This window comes from Furipterus horrens, unplaced genomic scaffold (assembly GCF_987537825.1).
Source record: "Furipterus horrens unplaced genomic scaffold, mFurHor1.1.pri manual_scaffold_1, whole genome shotgun sequence".
NCBI classification, from domain to species: Eukaryota; Metazoa; Chordata; class Mammalia; order Chiroptera; family Furipteridae; genus Furipterus; species Furipterus horrens.
The window spans coordinates 106,517,369-106,538,859 of record NW_028327171.1 but is presented as its reverse complement, the minus strand read 5'-3'; the positions used below and the strand labels follow the sequence as shown (position 1 = coordinate 106,538,859).

General features: G+C 41.9%; 1 protein-coding gene and 1 pseudogene across 3 annotated transcripts in view; one reads left to right on the top strand and one right to left on the bottom strand.

Annotated features, from left to right (window-relative positions):
• PARP14 (poly(ADP-ribose) polymerase family member 14) overlaps window positions 1-21,491 on the bottom strand; it is a 59,527-nt gene that overhangs the window by 19,068 nt on the left and 18,968 nt on the right. For 2 of the 3 annotated variants that reach the window (XM_090277424.1, XM_090277433.1), the window contains 7 exons: window positions 18,800-21,051; window positions 16,295-16,531; window positions 15,544-15,765; window positions 8,247-8,325; window positions 4,148-4,297; window positions 3,746-3,808; window positions 3,240-3,407 (listed from right to left, as the gene is read on the bottom strand). In XM_090277424.1, coding sequence (XP_090133550.1) covers window positions 3,240-3,407; window positions 3,746-3,808; window positions 4,148-4,297; window positions 8,247-8,325; window positions 15,544-15,765; window positions 16,295-16,531; window positions 18,800-21,051 — 3,171 coding nt within the window. The remainder of the gene's footprint in view (window positions 1-3,239; window positions 3,408-3,745; window positions 3,809-4,147; window positions 4,298-8,246; window positions 8,326-15,543; window positions 15,766-16,294; window positions 16,532-18,799; window positions 21,052-21,491) is intronic. The other variant, XM_090277443.1, reaches the window with a different exon arrangement.
• Window positions 10,555-14,153, top strand: LOC150021652 (RNA-binding protein Raly pseudogene; annotated as a pseudogene).

Genomic DNA, 21,491 nt, shown 5'->3' with positions numbered 1-21,491 from the left:
TGGCAGCAATGGCGGCAGCGGTAGGCCGGCAGAAAGCGCAGTTACACATTTTAAAAAGTCAGGAGGGACACCTGGGGAGCATTCCCAGCTCCTCACCAGACCATGCAGCTCACAGTTCCAGCACCAGGGAAAAGCAAGCCTCATTTCTTTTGACTGTGCAAACCAGTGGGGGTTGGGGCGGAGGCATAAACTGCCAGTCTCTCAGCAGAGCCCGCTTGTTTAAAGGGCCCCCACAGTCCTAGAACGTCCACAGACCCATCCATTCTGGGAATGACGGCCAGGGCAACAGCTAGAGAGGCACCAGTCCCATATGGAAGTGGGAAAAGTGCCTGGAAAAGGGGCGATTGCTGGGCAAGCAGCATTGTTCCTTCTCAGACACCTCCCCCACATACAGCACCACAACGTGGTGAAATAGGTCACCCTGTACTGACGAATCCCTAAGGCTCTGCCCCTTACAATGTAACAGGAGCAACAGCTCTACCTAAGACACAGAGGCAAACACACACAGGAGACTTCTAGCCAAGATGGAGGCCTAGACTAACATGCTCCGTCTCCCTCCACAACTAAGAAGGAATACAACTACTGCAAAACCAGAAATAACCAGAAGTTCCAGAAAATAAAGGGAAGTCCAACATATGAAATTATAAAGAAGTGCTGCTTCTCCGGACAGGTAGGAGGGGTGAAGTCAGTGCGAAGAGGTTAAGCTGTGCTGGCGGCGGCAGCAGCAGTGGCAATGGCAGTGGGACGGTGGTAAGCACAGACACCCATATTTAAGGGGAAGCAAGAAGCGCCTGGGGAGCAGCCCCAGCTGCAGACCAAACCCATCAGCTAGTGATTCCAATGCCAGGGAAGGCAGACCCCCATTGCCTTGGACTGTGAGGCCTGGAGCGGGTGGGGACGAGGAGAAGGCTCTCAGTCTCTCAGTGGAGAGCGAACGGCAGGAATCCATCTTGGACGCCAGCCCCCACAGAAGACGCCACAGCGTGGTGAGAAGGGTCGCCCAGTTGTGATGAGTGCATAGGGCTCCGCCCCCTATAACGTAGGCGGTGTGACAGTCCCGCCCAGGAAAGAAAGGAAAACACAAAACTGTCAGGATGGCACAGATCATGATAGAGATCCCAGTGACACAGCTGACCAAACAGCGAATATCTAATCTAACAAAGCAGCAGATAGAAAATCTTTCTGAGGCACAGTTCAGAGCTTTGGTTATAAAAATGCTTACAGACATAACAGAAGATCTTAAACAAGACAGGGAAGGAATGAAGGCTAGTCCTGCAGATATGAACAAAAACACATACAAAATTAGTGGTGAGGGAAAGAAAACCAGGGATCAAATCAACAAATCGAAACACGGGGAAGGAACAAACAGTCAACCAGTGCAGAAAGAGAAAACAAAAAGTGAGGGAAATAAGGAGAGGCTCAGAAACCTGTGGGATAGCTATATGTGGGCCAACATCCAAATTATAGGATTGCCAGAAGGTGATGAAGAAGATCTAGAAATTGAAAAATTATGTGAAAAAATAATGAAGCAGAACTTCCTTAACTTGGGAAAGGAAATAGACTTACAGGTCCAGGAAGCACAGAGAGTTCCAAAACAACTGGACCCAAGGAGAACCACACCAAAACACATTAATATCAAAATGTAAAAATTAAGGATAAAGAGAGAATCTTAAAAGCAGCAAGAGAGAAGAAAAAAATTATGTATAAAGGGGTCCCAATAAGACCATCAGCTGATTTCTCAAAAGAAACTCTGCAGGCAAGAAGGGACTGGCAAGAAATATTCGAAGTAATGAAAAGCAAAAACCTACAACCACGATTACTCTATCCAGTGAAGCTGTCATTCAGAATAGAAGGGCAGAGAAAGTGCTTCCAGGACAAAGTAAAACTGAAGGAGTTCATTAGACCCCAACCATTGTTATATGAAATGTTAAAGGGACTTGTTTAGAAGAAAGAGGATCAAAACTATGAACATTAAAATAAAAACTGTATCACAACAACCAACAACAGAAGCTAGGGAACCAAAAAAAAAGGCAAACTAAGTAGGCAACAAGAGTGGAAAAAGAATTATATGTATGGGGAACATTATTGGGGGAGATCAGCAGGGAGGGGGAGGAGGGAAAGGGAGGAAGATGGTACAGGAATTAAGAAGCATAGTAGGAGGGAGTGGAGTAGACAGGAAGAGGTTGAGAAGAACTATATGCACAACCAATGGGCATGGAGTAAGCAGGGGGACAACTGGAGGGAGGGGGGCCACTGGATGGAGGGGAACAAAGGGAAAAGAAATTGGGACAACTGTAACAGCATAATCAATAAAGTATATTAAATATATATATATGACTCAGGATTAGAAGGCCCAGAAAGAGACAAGGTTAAATTTTGCAGGGCCTAGCATGCCAGTGCAGACATTCAAATTTAGATTCCTGAGCAATGGAATTATTAATCCAGTGCCCAGGTTCTCTCTCTATGACCAGTCAGCCCCATTCCACTTTAGGCCTGAGCGTGTTTGCCTCCCCTGACCAGCTCTCTTAAGGGAGACCAAGCGAAAACACCTAATCAATGCACATGACTCAGCTTCCTAAGAAAAGAGCTCAAAGAACATCACCCTACTAATGATAAACCCAAAGCACCATCTTTATATATGAAGAATCAAGCACACAATCATTTTGAGGAAAACAGGAAACTTGAAAGAGGCAAGTAGGCTGAAAAGAGGAAGGTGGAGAGTTTCTGACTCATTAAAACCCAGTGGGTTACGGTGATTGACAGGTTTCTGTGCAGCGATGCCCTAAGGCCAACCTACACAGCCACTGCTGAAGAGGTTAGAGAAGAGGGCTGGAAATGATCACACGGGAGTCAGTTACAGGGGGATAGAGGTCAATGCACTAATGTTTTCCATGGAGAAGGGATGGAGCAGGAAGCAAAGAACTAAATAAGGGGGTATATGTACGGGCTGTAAAAAAAAGAGAAAGGAATAGATGAGGAGAGAAGTAGAAGTGGCCTTTTTATTTGCTCCTTTCCCCTCTTTTCCTCTCCTTTCCCCTCCATATTAGAGAGCAAATGTCTCTCTAATATTCCAACACTGTTTTTCTTCATTTTTTCCTTTTTCTTAAGCCACCCACAGACCTTGCTCATTCCCTCAGCAGCTGCCTTGGGGTAAGGAAGCTGCCCTTCCTTGGACTCAGCATGAGCTACATTCAAGGGACAGGGGACACCTAGGAATTTAGCCTTGAGAGGCTACAAACCTGTCCCAATAGCTGGGAGGCAAATGGATGAGTAATTCCGTTTTTCACACTCTTGCAAAACACAGGAAACAGATCTCTTGACATCATTTCCACCAACAACGTGAATAATATTCTTGCACTTCAGTAATCCACCTTCAGTAATTATATAACCATTATTGTCCTGTTGAGCTAAGAAACACAAAACAGAAAGATGCAAAATTAGATGCTGAACCTATTCTCTGGTTGTTTAGAAAGCAAAATGTCTGACTTGGCAAATAAAGCATTTTACATGACTAAGAGATTCCTGAAATACTACCTTTAATGAATGTTTCTTGCTTACTTTATTTTTTAACCGTGATTTCACTTTTCACTTATTTTCATTTCTAATTCTCCTTGACTGGAATTCTTTAGTAAAATATGTGATTTTAAGATTAATAACCTGTCTCCCCAATCCTGAGTCTCTCTACAGCCTTCATATTCAGCCTTCCACTTATAATTTAAGACCAAAAAACAGCATTGTGCCTTACCTAGGCGAGAACATTCCATTTCCACATTTTTCCCAGCCTGTTCCAAAATTGCTTTGGAGACCCCTACATGAGAACATCAACATGGTTACAAACGTGGATTAAAAAATCAGTACAGTACGTTTGGATCAGAATGATTGCCTCATTGTCTAAATGCTTTCCCCATCATCAAAGGAATTCTATAACCTGAGTATTTCTGATCACAAAGAAAAATTCATAAAATAACTGTTACCAATGGTAAGAAACCATGTCAAAATAATTTTTAAATTATTACTTAACATTAATAAACCAAAGTTGTAGAAACCAGTTTGGTTATAGCAACTGTAGAATAGTTTGGCTATTGGAACCCTCCTTCATGGGATCTACTGTGACTATTACATTAGTAAAAATCCAAAATTAAAGTACCTGCTTTGAGATTAAATGAACTTGATGTTGAATTTACAATTACATCAGCCTCTTCTTTAGTAATATCTCCAGAGGCCACCTGGAAGGTGATGGGACCAATTTTCATTTCATGCACTTCTCCACTAGGGCTAGTAACAGTCCCATAGAAACCTGAAAAGAAGAAAAATTGGAGTCAACAATAGCAAGAATGACTTAGGTCTTCTGTAGCTCACATGTGCGCCTCCCATACTTCTCTTTCTCTCCGTTCAACCCCCATGTCTCTGACCTTCAACCTGGTCCTGACCCTTAGACTCAAAGGCAATCTGTTTCTGAAAAAGGATTATAATATAATAATACATATCAAATGAGGACTTCTGGTTATGGCCAAAGTGAAGTGAGCTCACTAGAGCCCATCTCTCCCACTAATTACAACTAAAGCATGGGACAAAGACAAAAGGCCACTAACTGAGTTCTGAAAAGGAAACAACAGCAGGCAGGTTGGGGAATGGAATCAAAACCTGAAGTGGCAATCTGTACAAAGGGATGTTTTGTTCTGAAATGCTTCCTCTTTTCTCTCCCAACTTTGACCCAAAGATGTCCTGGTTGTGGCACCGCACAATGAGCACAGGTAGCAAACCTCTCAGAGGATCCCCATCTTTGTGGCTGGAGGACCAAGAAAAGGGGGTCGTGTGAACTGAAGAGTATAGCAGGGATCTTCCTCATTTTCCATAGTAATTCTCTTTTAATCCCAGCCCTACTCCAAGGTGACTCCAGTTGCTGAACATGATAGTGAACCACAGGGAGCTGAAACTCTGAGAAACATTCTGTATTTCTATCCAGAAGAATCATTTTTAAAAAGGGCCCTTGTGGTCTGAAAAGTATATATGGATGTGTGGGAAGTTTGTTACTTTCTCTCTCTCTCTTTTCTCTCTCCACTTTACCCAAGAGCAACCCTGATCTCATGAACTTAAGAGGCAATAGAACAGGCAGCTTAAACTGCAAGAGAAGCTGAAAAATGGGCCCCGGCCGGCAGAAAGTGGGAGAGGAGTCCTGGAGAAGGTGATCCCCTCTTCTGTGATGAACTGGAACAAATACTGATCCCACCCCAAAGCTCCTCATATGGGAACAATCCCAAGCAGCATAGCAAAGGCTTTGAGAACTTAAGTGACATTGCAGCTGCTGCCCACCCACAAGGTGGACAGACCTGTTAGAATGAACTTAACCAATTGACCATCTGCTAAAACAAACACCCACCATTTTCCAGAGAACTTTAACAAGACCCAAGTTTCACAACATAATAATTAAAATAACCAGCCTATAATCCAAAACTGCTTGTCATACAAAGAAGCAAGATAATGTGATTAGGTCTCAAGAATAAAGATATTCGACACAGATGCTAATTTCAAGATGATACAGATGTTGGAATTATCAGACAAAGATTTTAAAGTATCTACTATAAATATATTCCCTGAGGTCAAAGTTAACATATTTGAATGAACAGAAATGATTTTGAATGAATAAAAAACAGGAATCTCTGCAGAGAAATATAAATTATAAAGAATCAAATGAACATTTTAGAACTTAAACATACAATAACTGAAATAAAAATATTCACTGGATAGGCTCAATAGTGTAGTAGACAGAGAAATGAATCGGTGAGCTTGGAGGTAGACTGATAAAAATAAGACAATCTAAAGAACAGAGAGGAAAAAAAAGATTAAAAGAAAAAAAAAAGAAACAGATTTTCAGGGCTGGTAGGACTCTACCAAAAGGCTTAACATTCATGTTACTGGAGCACAGAAAGAGAGGAGAGAGAGACCAGTACAGGAAAAATATTTGAAGAAATGACTGAAAAATTCCCAAATTTGATGGGAGACATACATATTCAGATTCAGGAATCCTCGGTAAGCTCCTAATAGGATAAAGTCAAATATGTAACAGCAAATTTGACAGAGAAGACACATTTGGTTGCTACTGTCTCTTTATTTTTTTCTTGCTCTTTTTTTAAAAATTTTTTTATTATTGATTATGCTGTTACAGTTGTCCCAATTTTCTTACCCCCTGCTGCCCCCCCTCCAGTTGTCTCCCCCCTTAGTCCATGCCCATTGGTCCTGCATATAGTTCTTTTCAACATCTTCCTGTCCACTCCACTCCCTCCCACTATGCTTCCCAATTCCTGCACCATTTCCCTCCCTCTCCCTCTACCCATTAATCTACCCTTACCTATAATTCTTTCTCCCTTCTCACTGCCTACTTAGTTTGCCCGTGCTTCAGTTCCCCAGCTTCTGCTGTTGGTTGTTGTGATACAGTTTTTATTTTAATGTTCATTGTCCTGATCCTCCTTCTTCTAAACAAGTCCCTTTAACATCTCATATAACAGTGGTTTGGACCTAACAAACTCCTTCAGTCTTACTTTGTCCTGGAAACACTTTCTCTGCCCTTCTATCCTGAATGAAAGCTTTGCTGGAGAGAGTAATCATGGCTGTAGGTTTTTGATTTTCATTACTTTGAATACTTTTTGCCAGTCCCTTTGTGCCTGTAAAGTCTCCTTTGAGAAATCCGCTGATAGTCTAATTGGGACCCCTTTGTACATGATTCTTCTCTTCTCTCTTGCTGCTTTTAAGATTCTCTCTTTATCCTTAATTTTTGACATTTTGATGATAGTGTGTCTTGGTGTGGTCCTCCCTGGGTCCAGCCTATCCAGAACTCTGTGCTTCTTGGACCTGTAAGTTCACCTCCTTCCCCAAGTTAGGGAAGTTCTGCTTCATTATTTTTTCACATAATTTTTCTATTTCTAATTCTTCTTATTCACCCTCTGGCAATCCGATAACCCGAATGATCGTTCTCTTATAGCTGTCCCAGAGGTTTCTGAGCCTCTCATCATATTCCTCACCCTTCATTTCCTCTTTCTGCACTGGTTGACTGTTCGTTCCCTCCCTATGTTCTGATTTGTTGATTTGATCCATGGCTTTCCCTTCCTCATCATTTGTCTTGTATGTATTTTTGTTCATTTCAGCAGGGCTAGCCTCTATTCCTTCCCTGTTTTGATTCAGCCCCGCTGTTAGGTCTGTAAGCTGCCTTATAACTATGACTCTAACTGAGCTTCTGAAAGATTCGCTATTTGTTTCTCAGTCAAGGCTTTTATTTGTTTTTTCGTTAGCTGTGTGATTGGTATTTCAATCATTAATTTTGCCATTCTGATCGTTCTGTTTATCTTTCCCTCTTGGGCAGGGCGCTGTCACACCTCCTATGCTATATTGGGCAGAGCCCCGTGTGCTCGTCACAACCTGGCGACCTTTCTCACCACCCTGCGGTGCTTTGCGTGGGGGCGGGGGTCCAAGATGGATTCCCACTGTTACTCCCTCTGGCGAACAGGGCCGCCTCCCAACGGGGTCCGCCCTCTCTGATGTTGGAATCGCGAGCCAAAGGATTCGGTCTGCAGCCGGGGCGGCCCTCAGGCGCCTCTCTCCTCCCCCCAACACAGGTGTCTGCTCACCAGGTCCTGCCATTTGCCGCTGCGGCTGCAGCCTCCAGCACAGTTCGATCTCTCAGCCTCGGGCTCGCACTTCCTACCCGTCCAGGTGAGCACCACTTGTTTATGACTGCATACGTTGGACTTCCATGTAGCTTTATTTTCAGGAACTTCTTATTATTTTTAGTTTTGCATTAGCTGTAATCCTTCTTAGTTGTAAAGGGAGACAGAGCATGTCGGTCTATGCCTCCATCTTGGCCGGAAGTCTCTGGTACTGTCTCTTTAAATGTGTTCATTTCCAAAAAAATATATGACACATCATCCCTAGAAAATAGTAGCCTCATTTCCACTTAAAAACCCATTGTACAGATTATATAATTTGCCCTGCTTACTCCTCTGCTCCGGATCATACAAACATAGCCAATGTCTTATATGCTCAGGTATATGGAATGTCATTTAATATCTCCTTTATCACAAATTGATTTTTTTCATAAAAATCATCACTAACATCTTTCACTTTTCATTAAATAATTATTTAGCAACTAGAAATTATTTCTCAAGTTAAAATCTTTACTGAACCCCTAAAGAAACAACAAACAAAAAAGAATAAAAAAGAATAAAGTAAACAAAAAAAGATCTTTACTGAACCTTGTGTTTTCTCATCCTTGGGAATTTTGTCACTGACGAAATTTCCATTAGCTCTTCTGTCAAATTCATCTGAAAATGCCTGGAATTACAAAGAGAGTTTTGACTACTACAATCCTCTGTAGATGAATGAATTTGATTCATCACAGCTGTTGATCCTGCATCCACAAATATTTAGGAGAAAACAATTCTCAAAGTATTATTTATTATTATTATTATAGATTTTTAAAGCTATAAAAATGCATGTATTATTTCTACAAACGCATCTCATGAAAATTATCAAAGATAAAAACAAAGCTATAAATAAATACAAAAATATTCATTACAGTGCTATTTATAATCAAGAAAATAAAGTTTAAAATCCAGCAGGGAAATGGTTAAATAAGTTTTCATATATCTGTGTGTTAAAATATTTAGCAGCCATTAAGAAGAGCATTTTCGAAGAATAGTTAATGGAATAGGGAAATACTTAATACTATTAAATGAAAGAAGAATAACTTTAATTATATGACACCACTTGTCAAAGTACACATGTATAGAAGACCAGAATGAAATATGACTAAATGAATTTATGTATTTTGTATTGTTCAAAGTTTCTACAATGAATATGTATTACTTTCATAAATAGTAAGAGCAACTAACTTGCCAGTTGTTAAAAATACAGTGTTAAGAGAAAGACCATCACAAAGACCCAGACACTTCAATTTTTCACTTATTTGTACTAGGAGAGGAATGGCTAGGGGAGTAGTGCATTTTGCAACAAGAGGCTGTATTTTATGATTAAAGAACCTGTAAATTCCATTTCTTTGCCTGGTGGTAACACCCCAAAATCATCACTTTCTTCTTCCTTGTAAATAAGCAACAGAGAATTTTGTTGGTTAAGAAACAAAACAAAACAAAACATCTTGGCTAAAAGGCTGGTACAATATAGGGAGAGGGCCTGGGAGAGACTATAGAGTCAAGGTGTCAAGACTCACAGACCTCCAGGGGCCAAGCAGGTAAGCTACAAGTATAAAGGTGCACTGATGTAACTCAGGAGGACTATGTAGCACCTGTCACTAAGCCACAATGAACTGTTCAGGCAAAAATGTCCAATGTGCCAGAACATTCGAAATTTTAGGTCACAGTGAACATCTGGAGTTTTATGTGAAATATTTGATCTTCAAATATTAGCAACTGATTCAAATGTTTTTAAAACCAGCCCAAGTAAAGCACATCTAGAGGCCATGTTCAGACCAGGGGCTTCTGTTTTGCAACCTCTATCACAGAGTCCACCAATAAACATTTCAATAAGTTTTATTCTTTGTTTGTTTTGTGTGTGTGTGTGCAAATATAACCAAAGTTTAACTGTCTTTAAAAGTTTTAAGAGACAGTGAATTGAGTGTAGGGCTGTGAACCAAGTGTTGCTGGTTCGATTCCCAGTCAGGGCACATGACTAGGTTGTACGTCAGGTCCCTAGTTTGGGGCACGAGTGAGAGGCAACCACACAGTGATATTTTTCTCCCTCTCTTTCTCCTTTCCCCTCTCTCTAAAAATAAACAAATAAATAAATTATTTTAAAAAATAGTCTTAAAAGTGTCACAGTCATGTATGGAGAATCAATACTATTTCTAATGGCAGTAACAGTATCTATATAGATTAATCCTTCTACAGAACACTTGCAGAGCAAACTAAGTCTTTAGAAAAGAATATAGGGTCTGGGGTTGCGCAGAAATAGTGAAATTTTAGATTTAGGTCCATGTCATAAAACTCACTCCCCTATTCACCCATTCAAAAACACTCAGTATATTGTCTCTGATTTAGTTCATTTTATGTATAAATCTTAGCTCCCAAAGTAGTTATTTTTACAAAAGGAGAAGTAAGTACTACATACCCATTCTATGTTCCACATCACCTTGATTAATGCAAGTCATAGAGGGGTTCTTCAAAAAGCATTTATTGACTAGAAATTACTGTAGTTATGTAGAACAACTAAAGGGACCACATGTTTTGCCCAAGTGGTTTGGTTTGGCTGTCTGATAAGACTTTAGATTTCATATTTGTTTGCTCCAGAAGAACTTAAAGATAGTATTTAGATCTAGAAAAAAAAATTAAGTATGACCTAAAAATTCAGATAGTCCGCTGATCCGTGGACATCTTCCAGGCTACTGGCCTTAATCTATTTGTTTAATTCTTGCACTGCCATGGAACTTCTCCAACATATAATGTCATTTACTCTACTAGACTCCAAGGACTTGGAGGTCAGGGATTTTGACCTCATTAAATACCTCTTGTTCTCCCATAACAGAGTCCAGTGGTTCACCAATAGCTGATGTTCAGCAAATGTGAGCTGGTCAATGGACTCTCTGTGACTAAAGATGGTTCTAGTACTTCTGGTCCCACATCTTCTATTCCCATAGGGATGTACTGAGTTCATTCTAACGACACTCTTCAGTTGTATTACATCCTGACAATCTTCTATTTGTAGGAGCACAATTGTGCTTTTATATTCTGTATTAAAATGTCTGTTTATATAGAAGGGAATCCTATAGATTAAAAAAGAATTAAGAATATTTCAACTCCATGGCAATATATAAGCCTTATTGATTCTGATTCAAACAAACAAGCTGTAAAAACAAAAAACTGATGAGACAGTTGGCAATTTGAACATTGACTTGATAATTAATGAAATAAAGGAATGATTGTCAATTTCTTTTATGTGTGAAATAATACTGTAGTTATGTTACTTTTTAAAATAAATACTGAATTGTTTATGGGTAAAATGTATATCTGGGATTGGCTTCAAAATAATAGGAGGAAAGGAGAATAAATGGATATAGAGATAAAATATATTAGCCATAGGTTGATAATTGTGAAGATAAGTGATGGGTAGAAGGGAGTTTATTATACTATAATATTTTGTCTACTTTTGTGCATGTTTGAAATTTTCCTTAATAAGAAGTTAAAGGCTTCTTCTAGGCCTCTTGGCGTGAGTGATATCTATTCCCAGAGGCAACTGGTGGCTGACCCTGAAATGGTAAAAAGGAAATCACTGACCAAGCTCAACCTTGGTGGCCACAACGTCCTTGAAGATCCAGATAAACAACGTAACCAACAAGAATGATCCCAACTTCTGGCCAAGATGGAGGCCTAGACCGACACACTGTATCTCCCTCCACAACTAAGAAGGAATACAACTACCTCAAAACTAGAGGCAACCAGAAGTTCCAGAAAATCAAGCTACATGGAAGTCCAATAAACAAAGATATAAAGAAGAAATACCCATCCAGACAGGTAGGAGGGGTGGTGAGGACTTTGTGTAGTGGTGGTGCAGGGGCAGTGGCAGACTGGTGGAAAGTGCAGTAACACATTTTAAAAAGTCGGGAAGGACACTTGGCGAGTGTTCCCAGCCCCAGACAAGACCTCGTAGGTCACAATTCCACTGCTGGGGAAAATAAAGCCTCATTGCTTCTGACTGTGCCAATCAGTGAGGGTTGGGGCAGAGGAAGAAACTGCCAGTCTCTCTGAAGAGCCTGCTTGTTTAAAGGGCCCCCACAGTCATAGAATGTCAACAGACCCACCCACTCTGGGAACGACGGCCAGGGCAACAGCTAGAGAGGTGCCAGTCTCATACGGAGGTGGGAGAAGTGCCTGAAAAAGGGGTGAATGCTGAACAAGCAACACTGTTCCCTCTAAGACACCCCCCCACAGTGTCCCTTACAACATAACAGGTGCAACAGCTCTACCTAAGACACAAAGGCAAACAAACACAGGAGCCTGTCAAGATGAGGAGACAGAGAGGTATGGCCCAAAAGAGGGAACAGATCAAGGTTCCAGTGGGAAAACTAAGCAATGAGGAGATAGCCAACCTCACAGATGCAGAGTTGAAAACGTTGGTGATAAAGATGCCCACAGACTTTACATATATGCTTGAGTATGGGAAATGCATAGGGGAAGAAGTGAAGGCTATGCTAAATGAATCAAAGGAAAATCCACACAAAACCAATGGTGAAGGGGAAGAAACCCGGGTTTAAATCAATGATTTGGAACATAAGGAAGAAAACAACAGTCAGCCAGCACAGAATGAGGAAACAAAAATTGGAAAACATGAGGAGAGGCTTAGGAATCTCTGGGACACCTTAAAACATGTCAACATCCGAATCATAGAGGTGCCAGAAGGAGAAGAAGAGCAAGAAATCAAAAACTTATGTGAAAAATAATGAAGGAAAACTTCCCTAATTTGGCAAAGGAAATAGACGTACAAGTCCGGGAAGCATGGAGAGTCCCAAACAAGCTAGACCAAAAGAGGACCACACAAAGACACAACATAATTAAATGTCAAAGGTTCAAGATAAAGAGAGAATCCTAAAAAGCAGCAAGAGAAAAGCAGAGAGTTACCCACAAAGGGGTGCCTATAAGACTATCAGCTGATTTCTCAAAAGAAACTTTACAGGCAAGAAGGGACTGGCAAAAAGTATTCAATGTGATGAAAAACAAGGACCTACAACCAAGATTACTCTATCCAGCAAAGCTATCATTTAGAATAGAAGGATAGATAAAGTGCTTCCCAGGCAAGGTAAATCTAAAGGAGTTCATCATCTCTAAGCCATTATTATATGAAATGTTAAAAGGACTTTTTAAGAAAAAGAAGATCAAAACTATGAACATTAAAATGACAACAAACTCACAACTATTAACAACAGAATTTTAAAAATAAAAACAAAAACTAAGCAAACAACCAGAATAGGAACAGAATCATAGGTATGGGAATCATTTGGAGGTTATCAGCCGGGAGGCAAAATGAGAGAAATTGGGAAATGGTGCAGGGATTAAGAAGCATAACTGGTAGGTACAAAATAGACAGGGGAAGTTAAGAATAATATAGGAAAGGGTGAAGCCAAAGAACTTATATGCACAACCCATGGACATGAACTAAGGGGAGTGGGATTGTTGGAGGGAAGGGGAGTACTGGGCAGAGGGGAGCAAAGGGAAAAAATTGGGTCTACTGTAACAACATAATCAATAAAATATACTTTTAAAAAATAAAATAAATTTATCCTAATTCATTTTTTAAAAAAGTGACCCCAAGTCTATCAACTCTTGAGTCTTTACTGGAAACCTCAACACAGCCATGGTGAAGAAGTCGGATGTGAAGACCATCTTCTCCAAATATGGCCATGTGGCCGGCTGTTCAGTGCACAAGAGCTATGCCTTTGTTCAGTATGCCAATGAGCACCATGCCCAGGCAGCTGTGCTGGGAGAGAATGGGCGGGTGCTGGCCAGGCAGACCCTGGACATCAACATGGCTGGCGAGCCCAAGCCCAACAGACCCAAGGGGTTAAAGAGAGCAGCATCTGCTATTTATAGTGACTACAGCTGTGACTATCATTACTGCCAAGATGACTTCTATTACAGGCTCGACTTCCGGGGCCACCTGTCACCAGTGTCTGTGCCCAGAGCTGTTCTTGTGAAGCAACCCTGGGTCACAGTCCCTTTGGTCCGGCATGTCAAAACCACCATTCCTGTCAAGCTCTTTACCCACTCCACAGCCATCACTACCAGCTCAGCCAAGATCAAGTTAAAGAGCAGTGAGATGCAGACCATCAAGACCAAGCTGACACAGATTAAGTCCAACATTGACGCCCTGCTGGGCCACTTGGAACAGATTGCCAAGGAGCAGAAGGCCAACAGAGATGGCAAGAAGGGTGACAGTGGCGGTGGGGGTGTCAGCGGCGGCGGCGGCAGCAGGGGCAGTGGTGGTGGCAGCAGCCCCCACACCCCCAACAAGAGGATACAGCTTCTGAGGCAGGCACGCCCCAGGGAGAAGCAGAGGCTCAAGATGACGGCGATGAGAAGGGACTGCTGACACACAGCGAGGAAGACCTGGAACACAGCCAGGACACAGATGCGGAAGATGGGGCCTTGCAGTGAGCAGCTTGACAGAAGTGATGGCCACTGCCAGAAGGACGTGCACTGTACCAGGCCTCAAGCTGGGCACCCACCCCTGGATGCCACCCAAGCAGGTCCCAGAGGAGAGTTGGCAGCAGGCACCCCATCCCCATGCATTTGAGCCAGGGCCACATCCTCTGCAGTTAGAGTTACCGGCCTCCCCTCCCCGCATACCCTCCCTGTTGGCACTGCCCAGGCCAGAGGGCAAGCACAGAGTTTTCCCATACTCTGCCTCCCCTCCCCAGGACACTCCCAGGCTTGGGGTCTTTCTATAGGTTTGGTGAGGAGTGAGGGGCATAGGAGAGGACCCTGACAATAAAGAGATTGGATTCCCCCGCCCCCCCCCCAAAAAAAAGAAGTTAAAATTTTTTCTATATCCATAAATTTGCTTGAAATTTGCCATGGTACTGTTGCAGGAGGTAGCACAGGAAGAACTCTGAGGCTGCACTGCCACTGCTGTTGCTGGCCAGCAGCCGGTGTCCTGGTAGCCGGGCAACACCTTCTAACACTTAGGCAGCAGCTAGGAATGAGTGGCCAGAGGCAAAATAAAGGCAGAGCCCTCACCATTACAATCTAACAAAGAACTTAACACAAGGTGCTAAAAGCAAAGGCTCACCCATTGACCCAGTAATCCTGAGCTTGGTTCAATAAGGCTGCCAGGCATTCTGAATGAGACAGTGCAGGGGGAGCCCTTGAAAGTCTGTGTGTATCATCTGCAGTAGCTGGGAAAAGGAAGACCTTGAGACTGTGCATTCATTCCAAGGCCTGGAAAAGGGAAGGGGAGGGGGACTACAGTCCAAAGAAAAGCCCCTAAAACAACTTTGCTTAGCTGCCTGCCTCTCCTCAAGAATGCAAAATGAACAAATAAGAGTCTGGAGCCAGATAAGGATTTGGGCTAACAGACCCCAACCCATACCTACATTTGGGTAGTCACATCTCCTGGGTAAGCGGGCAACACCTTTACCTGCCAATAAAAATGTAACTTCTTCACCCCTACCCTGCCAACTAGTAAGTCCTCAGAATCAAGATGTCTCTTTCTTCTCTTGGCCCCTTCTTGTCACATCATGGGGTGGAGGGGAGCCTGGCCACTTCGCCTCTGGCTGGGGAGCCTCTGGCCACCTTGCTTTTGCTCTCCCATTAGAACTTAGCACTAATACTTTGTGTTCACACTAATAGGCTCGCTGATCTGTAATTCTTTACTGCATCTGAGAGAAGAACCAGGGTTTCTCCAGTAACAGTACAGCAAGTCTAAAATACTCTTTTACTTTTCTGTATGGGAAACACATAAAAAAACAACCTATTAGACCAAGAAGACACTGGATACCATTAGGGCTCAAGTTGCCAAAATAACCAGAAATGAGTGAGGCTGTACCTGAATATTTGTGTGATCATTCGGGTGCAGCAGAAAGCAAACTTCTTTTAAAGCTGTTGGTTGATTGTTGCTACTAAATTTGAACACTTCTGAAATGATTAATTCAGCAAATATGGTTTTAGGAAACCCCAAATTGCCTGTTCCTATGGCCGGAAATGCAATTGATTTTAAAGACAAGCTCTCAGTGATTTCCAAACATTTTCTGATTATGTCTTCCATGATCTGAAAAGTACAAAGCACATCCTTAAACATTTGCCTAGAAATGGGAGTTAGAACAAAAACAAAAGAATTTAGCAACTTTGACTATGATCTCTACTTCTTTGTGCTTTCAACAAAATGCAATCTAAGGGTAGTCAGAAGGGGAAAAAAGAATATAGGAAAAGGAAAAGAGGATGTGAGAAACCCTCCCGAAAGAGTTAAACACTCAGCAATGAAGGAAAGACGCAAAGCCTCTACTGTTCTAACCCTTTGTGCTCTTCCATTCCTCATGCCCTTGCCTTGCCTTCTTCACTAAAGATATGTATCTTCAATAACTTCCCCGAGCCCCAATAATGATTGAGTACTATAATCAATTTTGATAACTAACTAGCCTTCACGAGAAATCAGCTACAGCTGAAAAAAAGGCCATAATGATGGAATTTGCCAAGAATGTGAAGTTATTACAGAAGAAAAATAGGGTCCAATCTACATTATACTGAAAGGAGTCCAAAGAGGTACCCAATTTACTGGAGAATTTAAAACCAGGTCCCACCTTGTGTGAAGATGTGTTGTCATTTTTCCAGGTCGGAGCTACCACATGAAGCACTTGGTGGCAATGCAGATTGCAACCACTGGTTTCTAGAACTGTGCCCACATCGACAGGCAACCCTTGTCCAGCTGCATGCAATTCCTTCTGGAGATCAGGCCCAGCTTTTTCCAAGAGGGCCTGTGAAAGGGGCCCTCTATTAAGCTCAAGATCCCAAGGAATGGAGTTCACGACAACATCAGTCTTAAAGACAAAAACAACAATTTGCTTCAAATTCTAACAAAAAGCATTCGTCAAGGATTACTATATTTGAGCCACTGGGCTTGGCACAATGGGAGACAACTAAGATGATTAAGTTTTCAGGGACTGAAATGCCAGCCAAGATAAAGTACTATTGGATACTTACTTAAATTACAGTTCCGGACAAAAGAGAGCTGTCAAAAAGCAATATATAATGGTATGGGATCACTGAAGAAGTCTAGAGGAAGTGCCTTCAGTGGCCAGTGAGGACACAGTGAGTGATGTGTGATCCTAGAAATGGGAAAATCTGCAGCAGGCAAAGAGAGGCAGGGGAGCCATTCAGAAGAGGGAACACACTCATGGTAGGTTGTGAGCTGGGAGTAGACTAGTTTGACCTGATAGAGAGCTTCTGCAGCAAAATGATGCAAGCCAAGCTAAAAATGATACACTGGGGATAGTCTGCAGAAGACCTCAAGTGCTGGGCCAAGTGGACCTCCCAATATACAGTGAGGAGCCAGGCAAGCTTTTCAGCGGGACAGTCAATGCAAGCAGATTAATCAGCTATGTTAAGGAGAGGAGAGGAGAGGAGAGGAGAAAAGAGAAGAGAAGAGAAGAGAAAAGAGAAGAGAAGAGAAGAGAAGAGAAGAGAAGAGAAGAGAAGAGAAGGAGGCAAGGGGAGGGGAAGAACAAAGAGAATGAGAAGAGAAGGAATGTGACAAAGTCATTTTCAAAGCTGTCCTGCATGCGTCAATGAGGAACAACCAGCACGTACTGTGGCATCGGAAGTCAAACATCTATGGGAGTAAAAGGAATGGAAAGAATGTCTTTCTATTCAATGTTTAAGATAGACAAGGAACTGAACTCATTCCAATTACTTACTGGTGGTCAAAAGGGTTTCTTATTTATTTTAGTTTTTCAAATGAGAAACAAAATTACTTTTAATATTTTTGAAATAGTGCAATGGTTAAGAGCCTGAACAAATTGCAATCCTGGCTCTACCCTTTGTTAGCTGTGGGACTTTGGCAAATTACTTAACCCCTCTAAGTTTCATTCCTTCATCTGTTTGAGATGAATAATTATCCTGGAATCCACCTCAAGGCACTGAATGGGAAAATATAAGCCAAGCACTTAACATAGTGCTTGGCACATACTAAATAATCAATGTTAGCTATTATTCTTTTTTTTTTTTAATCCTCACCCAAGGACATTTTTTCATTGCTTTTAGAGAAAGGAAGTTGGGGGTGGGGGGAGATGTTGATGTGAGAGCTTAACACTGACTGGTTGCCTCCCATACATACCCCTGACTGGGGATTGAACCCACAACCTAGGTTTGTGCCCTGACCTGGAATTGAACCCAAAACCTTTTGGTGTATCAGACTGAGCCACACTGGCCAGGGCAGCTATTGTTCTTGTAATTATTATTTAAGCTTAAGTAGAATGACCCACAGAATGGGAAAAAATATTTGCAAATCATGTATCTGGTAAGAAACATGTATTCAAAATATAAAAAGAACTCTTAAAATTCAGTAATGAAAATATAACCCAATTTAAAAGTAGGCAAAGGATCTGAATAGATAATTCTCCAAAGAAGATAGGCCGATGATCTTCCCCAGGAATCCCTTCCCCAGGCCTGCCAAGAATCCCCCAGGTTTGCTGTTTTCATTAGTTAGAGCCTGTGTTGAAGGTTGTTAAAATAGTTTTAAAAACCACATCACCCCCTGGCAGACCTACAAAAATTGTCCCCACATAATACCCAGACCATTCCCAGGTCCAGTCTCTTTACTTTCCTTCCCATATTCTTACTGGTGTTGGGTGCTGATGGTCCTTCAGACTCAGGCCTCCCTGCTCAACCAGGTTCAGCTGCATTGACAAGATTCCTTTCTTCTGCCCCCACTCTACATTCTAATTTTTCTGTATCTGCTATCACTAAATTTGTTAGGAAATTAACTTTAGATTTGCCAAAATATGACAGGTGTGAAAGCACTGAAAAATTATAGAGAGCCCTGTAACTGTAAGTTATTATTGTGGATCTTTACATTTACTGGAAACCTAATGATCTGAATATACTTCAAATTGCCATACATAACTGGCCAATCTCTGTAAATGCTGTGGTGAAGTAGCCCAATTTTCTAAGGAAACCCATTTCCAGGCCAGGATGAAGGGCATGGGATCCATTCCCTTAATCCTCCCCTTGATCCTAATCTTCCTTTGGCAACAGACTCCCTGGAGTTGCAGCACTTTGGGGGGTGTTCTGTAAATAGGGACACTCACCGTAGCATTCTGCACTTCTCCTTTCACCAACAGGATCCTCAAGCCACCCGGGCACAACAGCATTTGTCTGTTTCCATCACCTTTCCTCAAGCTGGGCTGGACTGTGGCCGGTAAACTGGGCCGGGAAGCAGCGCCAGACACAGTGTTTTTAAATATAGCTTTCACAGTTTCAGCAAAGGCCTCAACAGTCTTCTCAGATGTATCCACAAGGTAAATCTCTTTCAAGGCACGTCCACTCCAGTTATGTTGGAAGGTTTCCTTGACTGCCAAAACAATGGTCTCCACACACTGAGATAAGGGAAAGCCAAAGGCTCCAGAGCTAATGGCAGGGATGGCTATGGACCGGTACTGGAGTTGTTCAGCCAAATGGAGACTTTTTTTCACGGCCCCTTTTAACTGCAGCACACACCCCTGGGCATCGTCAATCTTCCACTTGGGTCCTACTGCATGGATCACTTGGCGATATGGGAGCCTTCCTGCTTTCGAGACGGTGGCATGGCCAGGTGGGATTGGGCCTTTTCCCTTCACTATCTGGTCACAGTCTGCTTGGAGCTCAGGGCCAGCTGCTTTGGAAAGGGCAGCAGCAAGGCCCTTGTTATGCCAAAGGCCCTCATTTGCCGAATTCACCACCACTTCAACAGGAAACTGTGTCAAGTCACCTTGCTGTACGGTTAGAGAGATTCCAGGGGCCAAACGTGCCCAACAGAAGCCTTTCTGCCCATCAGTGCCACCTCCCTCCTCTCCTTCATTCTGCAGTAGTTCCACAAAACAGCCAAATGACGACCGTACCTCACGTTTATAATACCATGGTCTCTCCCGGAACAACTGGCTGGCTCCTGGCTTATCAATATGGATGCTTTTAACACAAACTGAATCCCTAGCTTCCTTGAGGATGTTCATTCCCTCCAGGATTTCAGCCTTTGAGCCAGTTAGTAAAATGCCTTTTGTTTTGCGCCCGGGATTGAAATCTACCTGAACATTTATCTTCTTTAGCTTTATCTTTTGTGTGAATAGCTTCTTCTCTGCCTTTAAATATTCGATAACTAAGGAAGGCTTTATTTCAATTAATCTCTCTGTTTTCGTGTTTTTTTCCACGAAGTCAAAAAGGAAGCTGTAGACATCATTAACTTCTTTCACACAGCCTGCAATAATTACCTCAGGTGTGGTTTCTGAAGTCAATTCATTGATTATTACAGTCTTTGAAGAGGAATTGTGTTTCTTAAGCAAATTGCCAGTGATCATTTTCCATTTCTTGCCATTAAGAACTTCCCTGTCTTCAATGTCTATGCGCTTACAACTTAAGTCACTGACCATTCGCTTTTCAGCTTCTAATAGGACTTCAGGAGAATGGCCAATTAGGAGAACAGTCGTACCCTCTAGCTCATAAACTGCAAGAATTTTCTGTGCTATAAAAAGAGACTTAGAGAATTCTGCACAGTCGACCTGTTGCAAAAACTGGAAAACCTCAGGGAGAAGCTGAATGCCTTTCTGAGCCATGGTGTACACCTTCTCCTGGATTTCACACTTCACTTTATACACATCTACACTGAGTCCTTTAAAGCACATGTGTTGAGTGGCTTCATCATAAAAAATCTCCATATCTGGGTATTCTGTGTGGAGATGCTCCTGCACACCACTGTGGAGCAAAAGAGAATACTTTCCTGGAGAAATGGCCACTTTTTCCTTCAGACTTTGCTCTTCTCTTTTAATTTTTTGAATGGTGTTTTCTATTAATTCCTGGATTTGTGGCTCAATGTTTTGTACATCCTCTGATTTTCCCGCTAAAGTTACAATCCCCATAAATGTATCAAACTCAATCAAAATTCTTTCATCTTCTAAATCATTTTTCATGGTGTCCCACACTATTGGGTCCACTTTAAATGGGGTAACTTTATATCTGGACCTGATGTCAGAGAATGCTGTGGAAGCATCTTCCTTCCAGTTCTTGATTCTTTGTCTTCCTTGATTGACTAAGGTGGCCGCAGGTCTGACGGTAACTTCACCACTGAGTTGGGACCATGTTAGTTCACAGTGACAATGTCTCACTTCTTCATTTATCTTCTCAATCAGGTGTTTGTTTTTGTTTAAGAACTTCCATAAAGTAAGATCCAAAGATTCTCTAAATGGTGCTGGCAGCTTGATCACAGGCTTCTCCTTTCCATACAAAGCTGTGCCCAAAGACTTATAGTATGGGAACACAGAGAGCGGCATATTATTGAGATCAAGCTTCTTGGTCATGATGGTGTCTAACACTTAAAAGGGAAGAAACAAAATAAAGTAATCCCAGTATAGCATGTTTCAAGTGAAAACAAACAAACAAGAACATTTCCTATTCCAGAAGGGAAAAAATCCTAATGTTTGTAGAACTGTGATGTTGCAAGATGGTATTACAAAGCAGTAAAAATGATATGAATTAATACGGCAAAGGTATCCCTTGTTTAATGGAATAATTACTTTCTGGCCAAGATCATTCCATGTTGAAATTCCGTTACGTAAATTCTGTTTTCTGTTTTTCTGACAACACTGATAGACCACCACCAGGTTAAAAAATAGATATGACTTTGGTCACAAGCATGGGGATAATGTTTGCCTCAGTGTAAAGAATATTTTGGTGCCCAAAGCCCAGCTTGTCTAAGAATCATGCTATTTGCTGCTTCTTGTACTTCTCATGATTTTAGGCTTCACACATGAC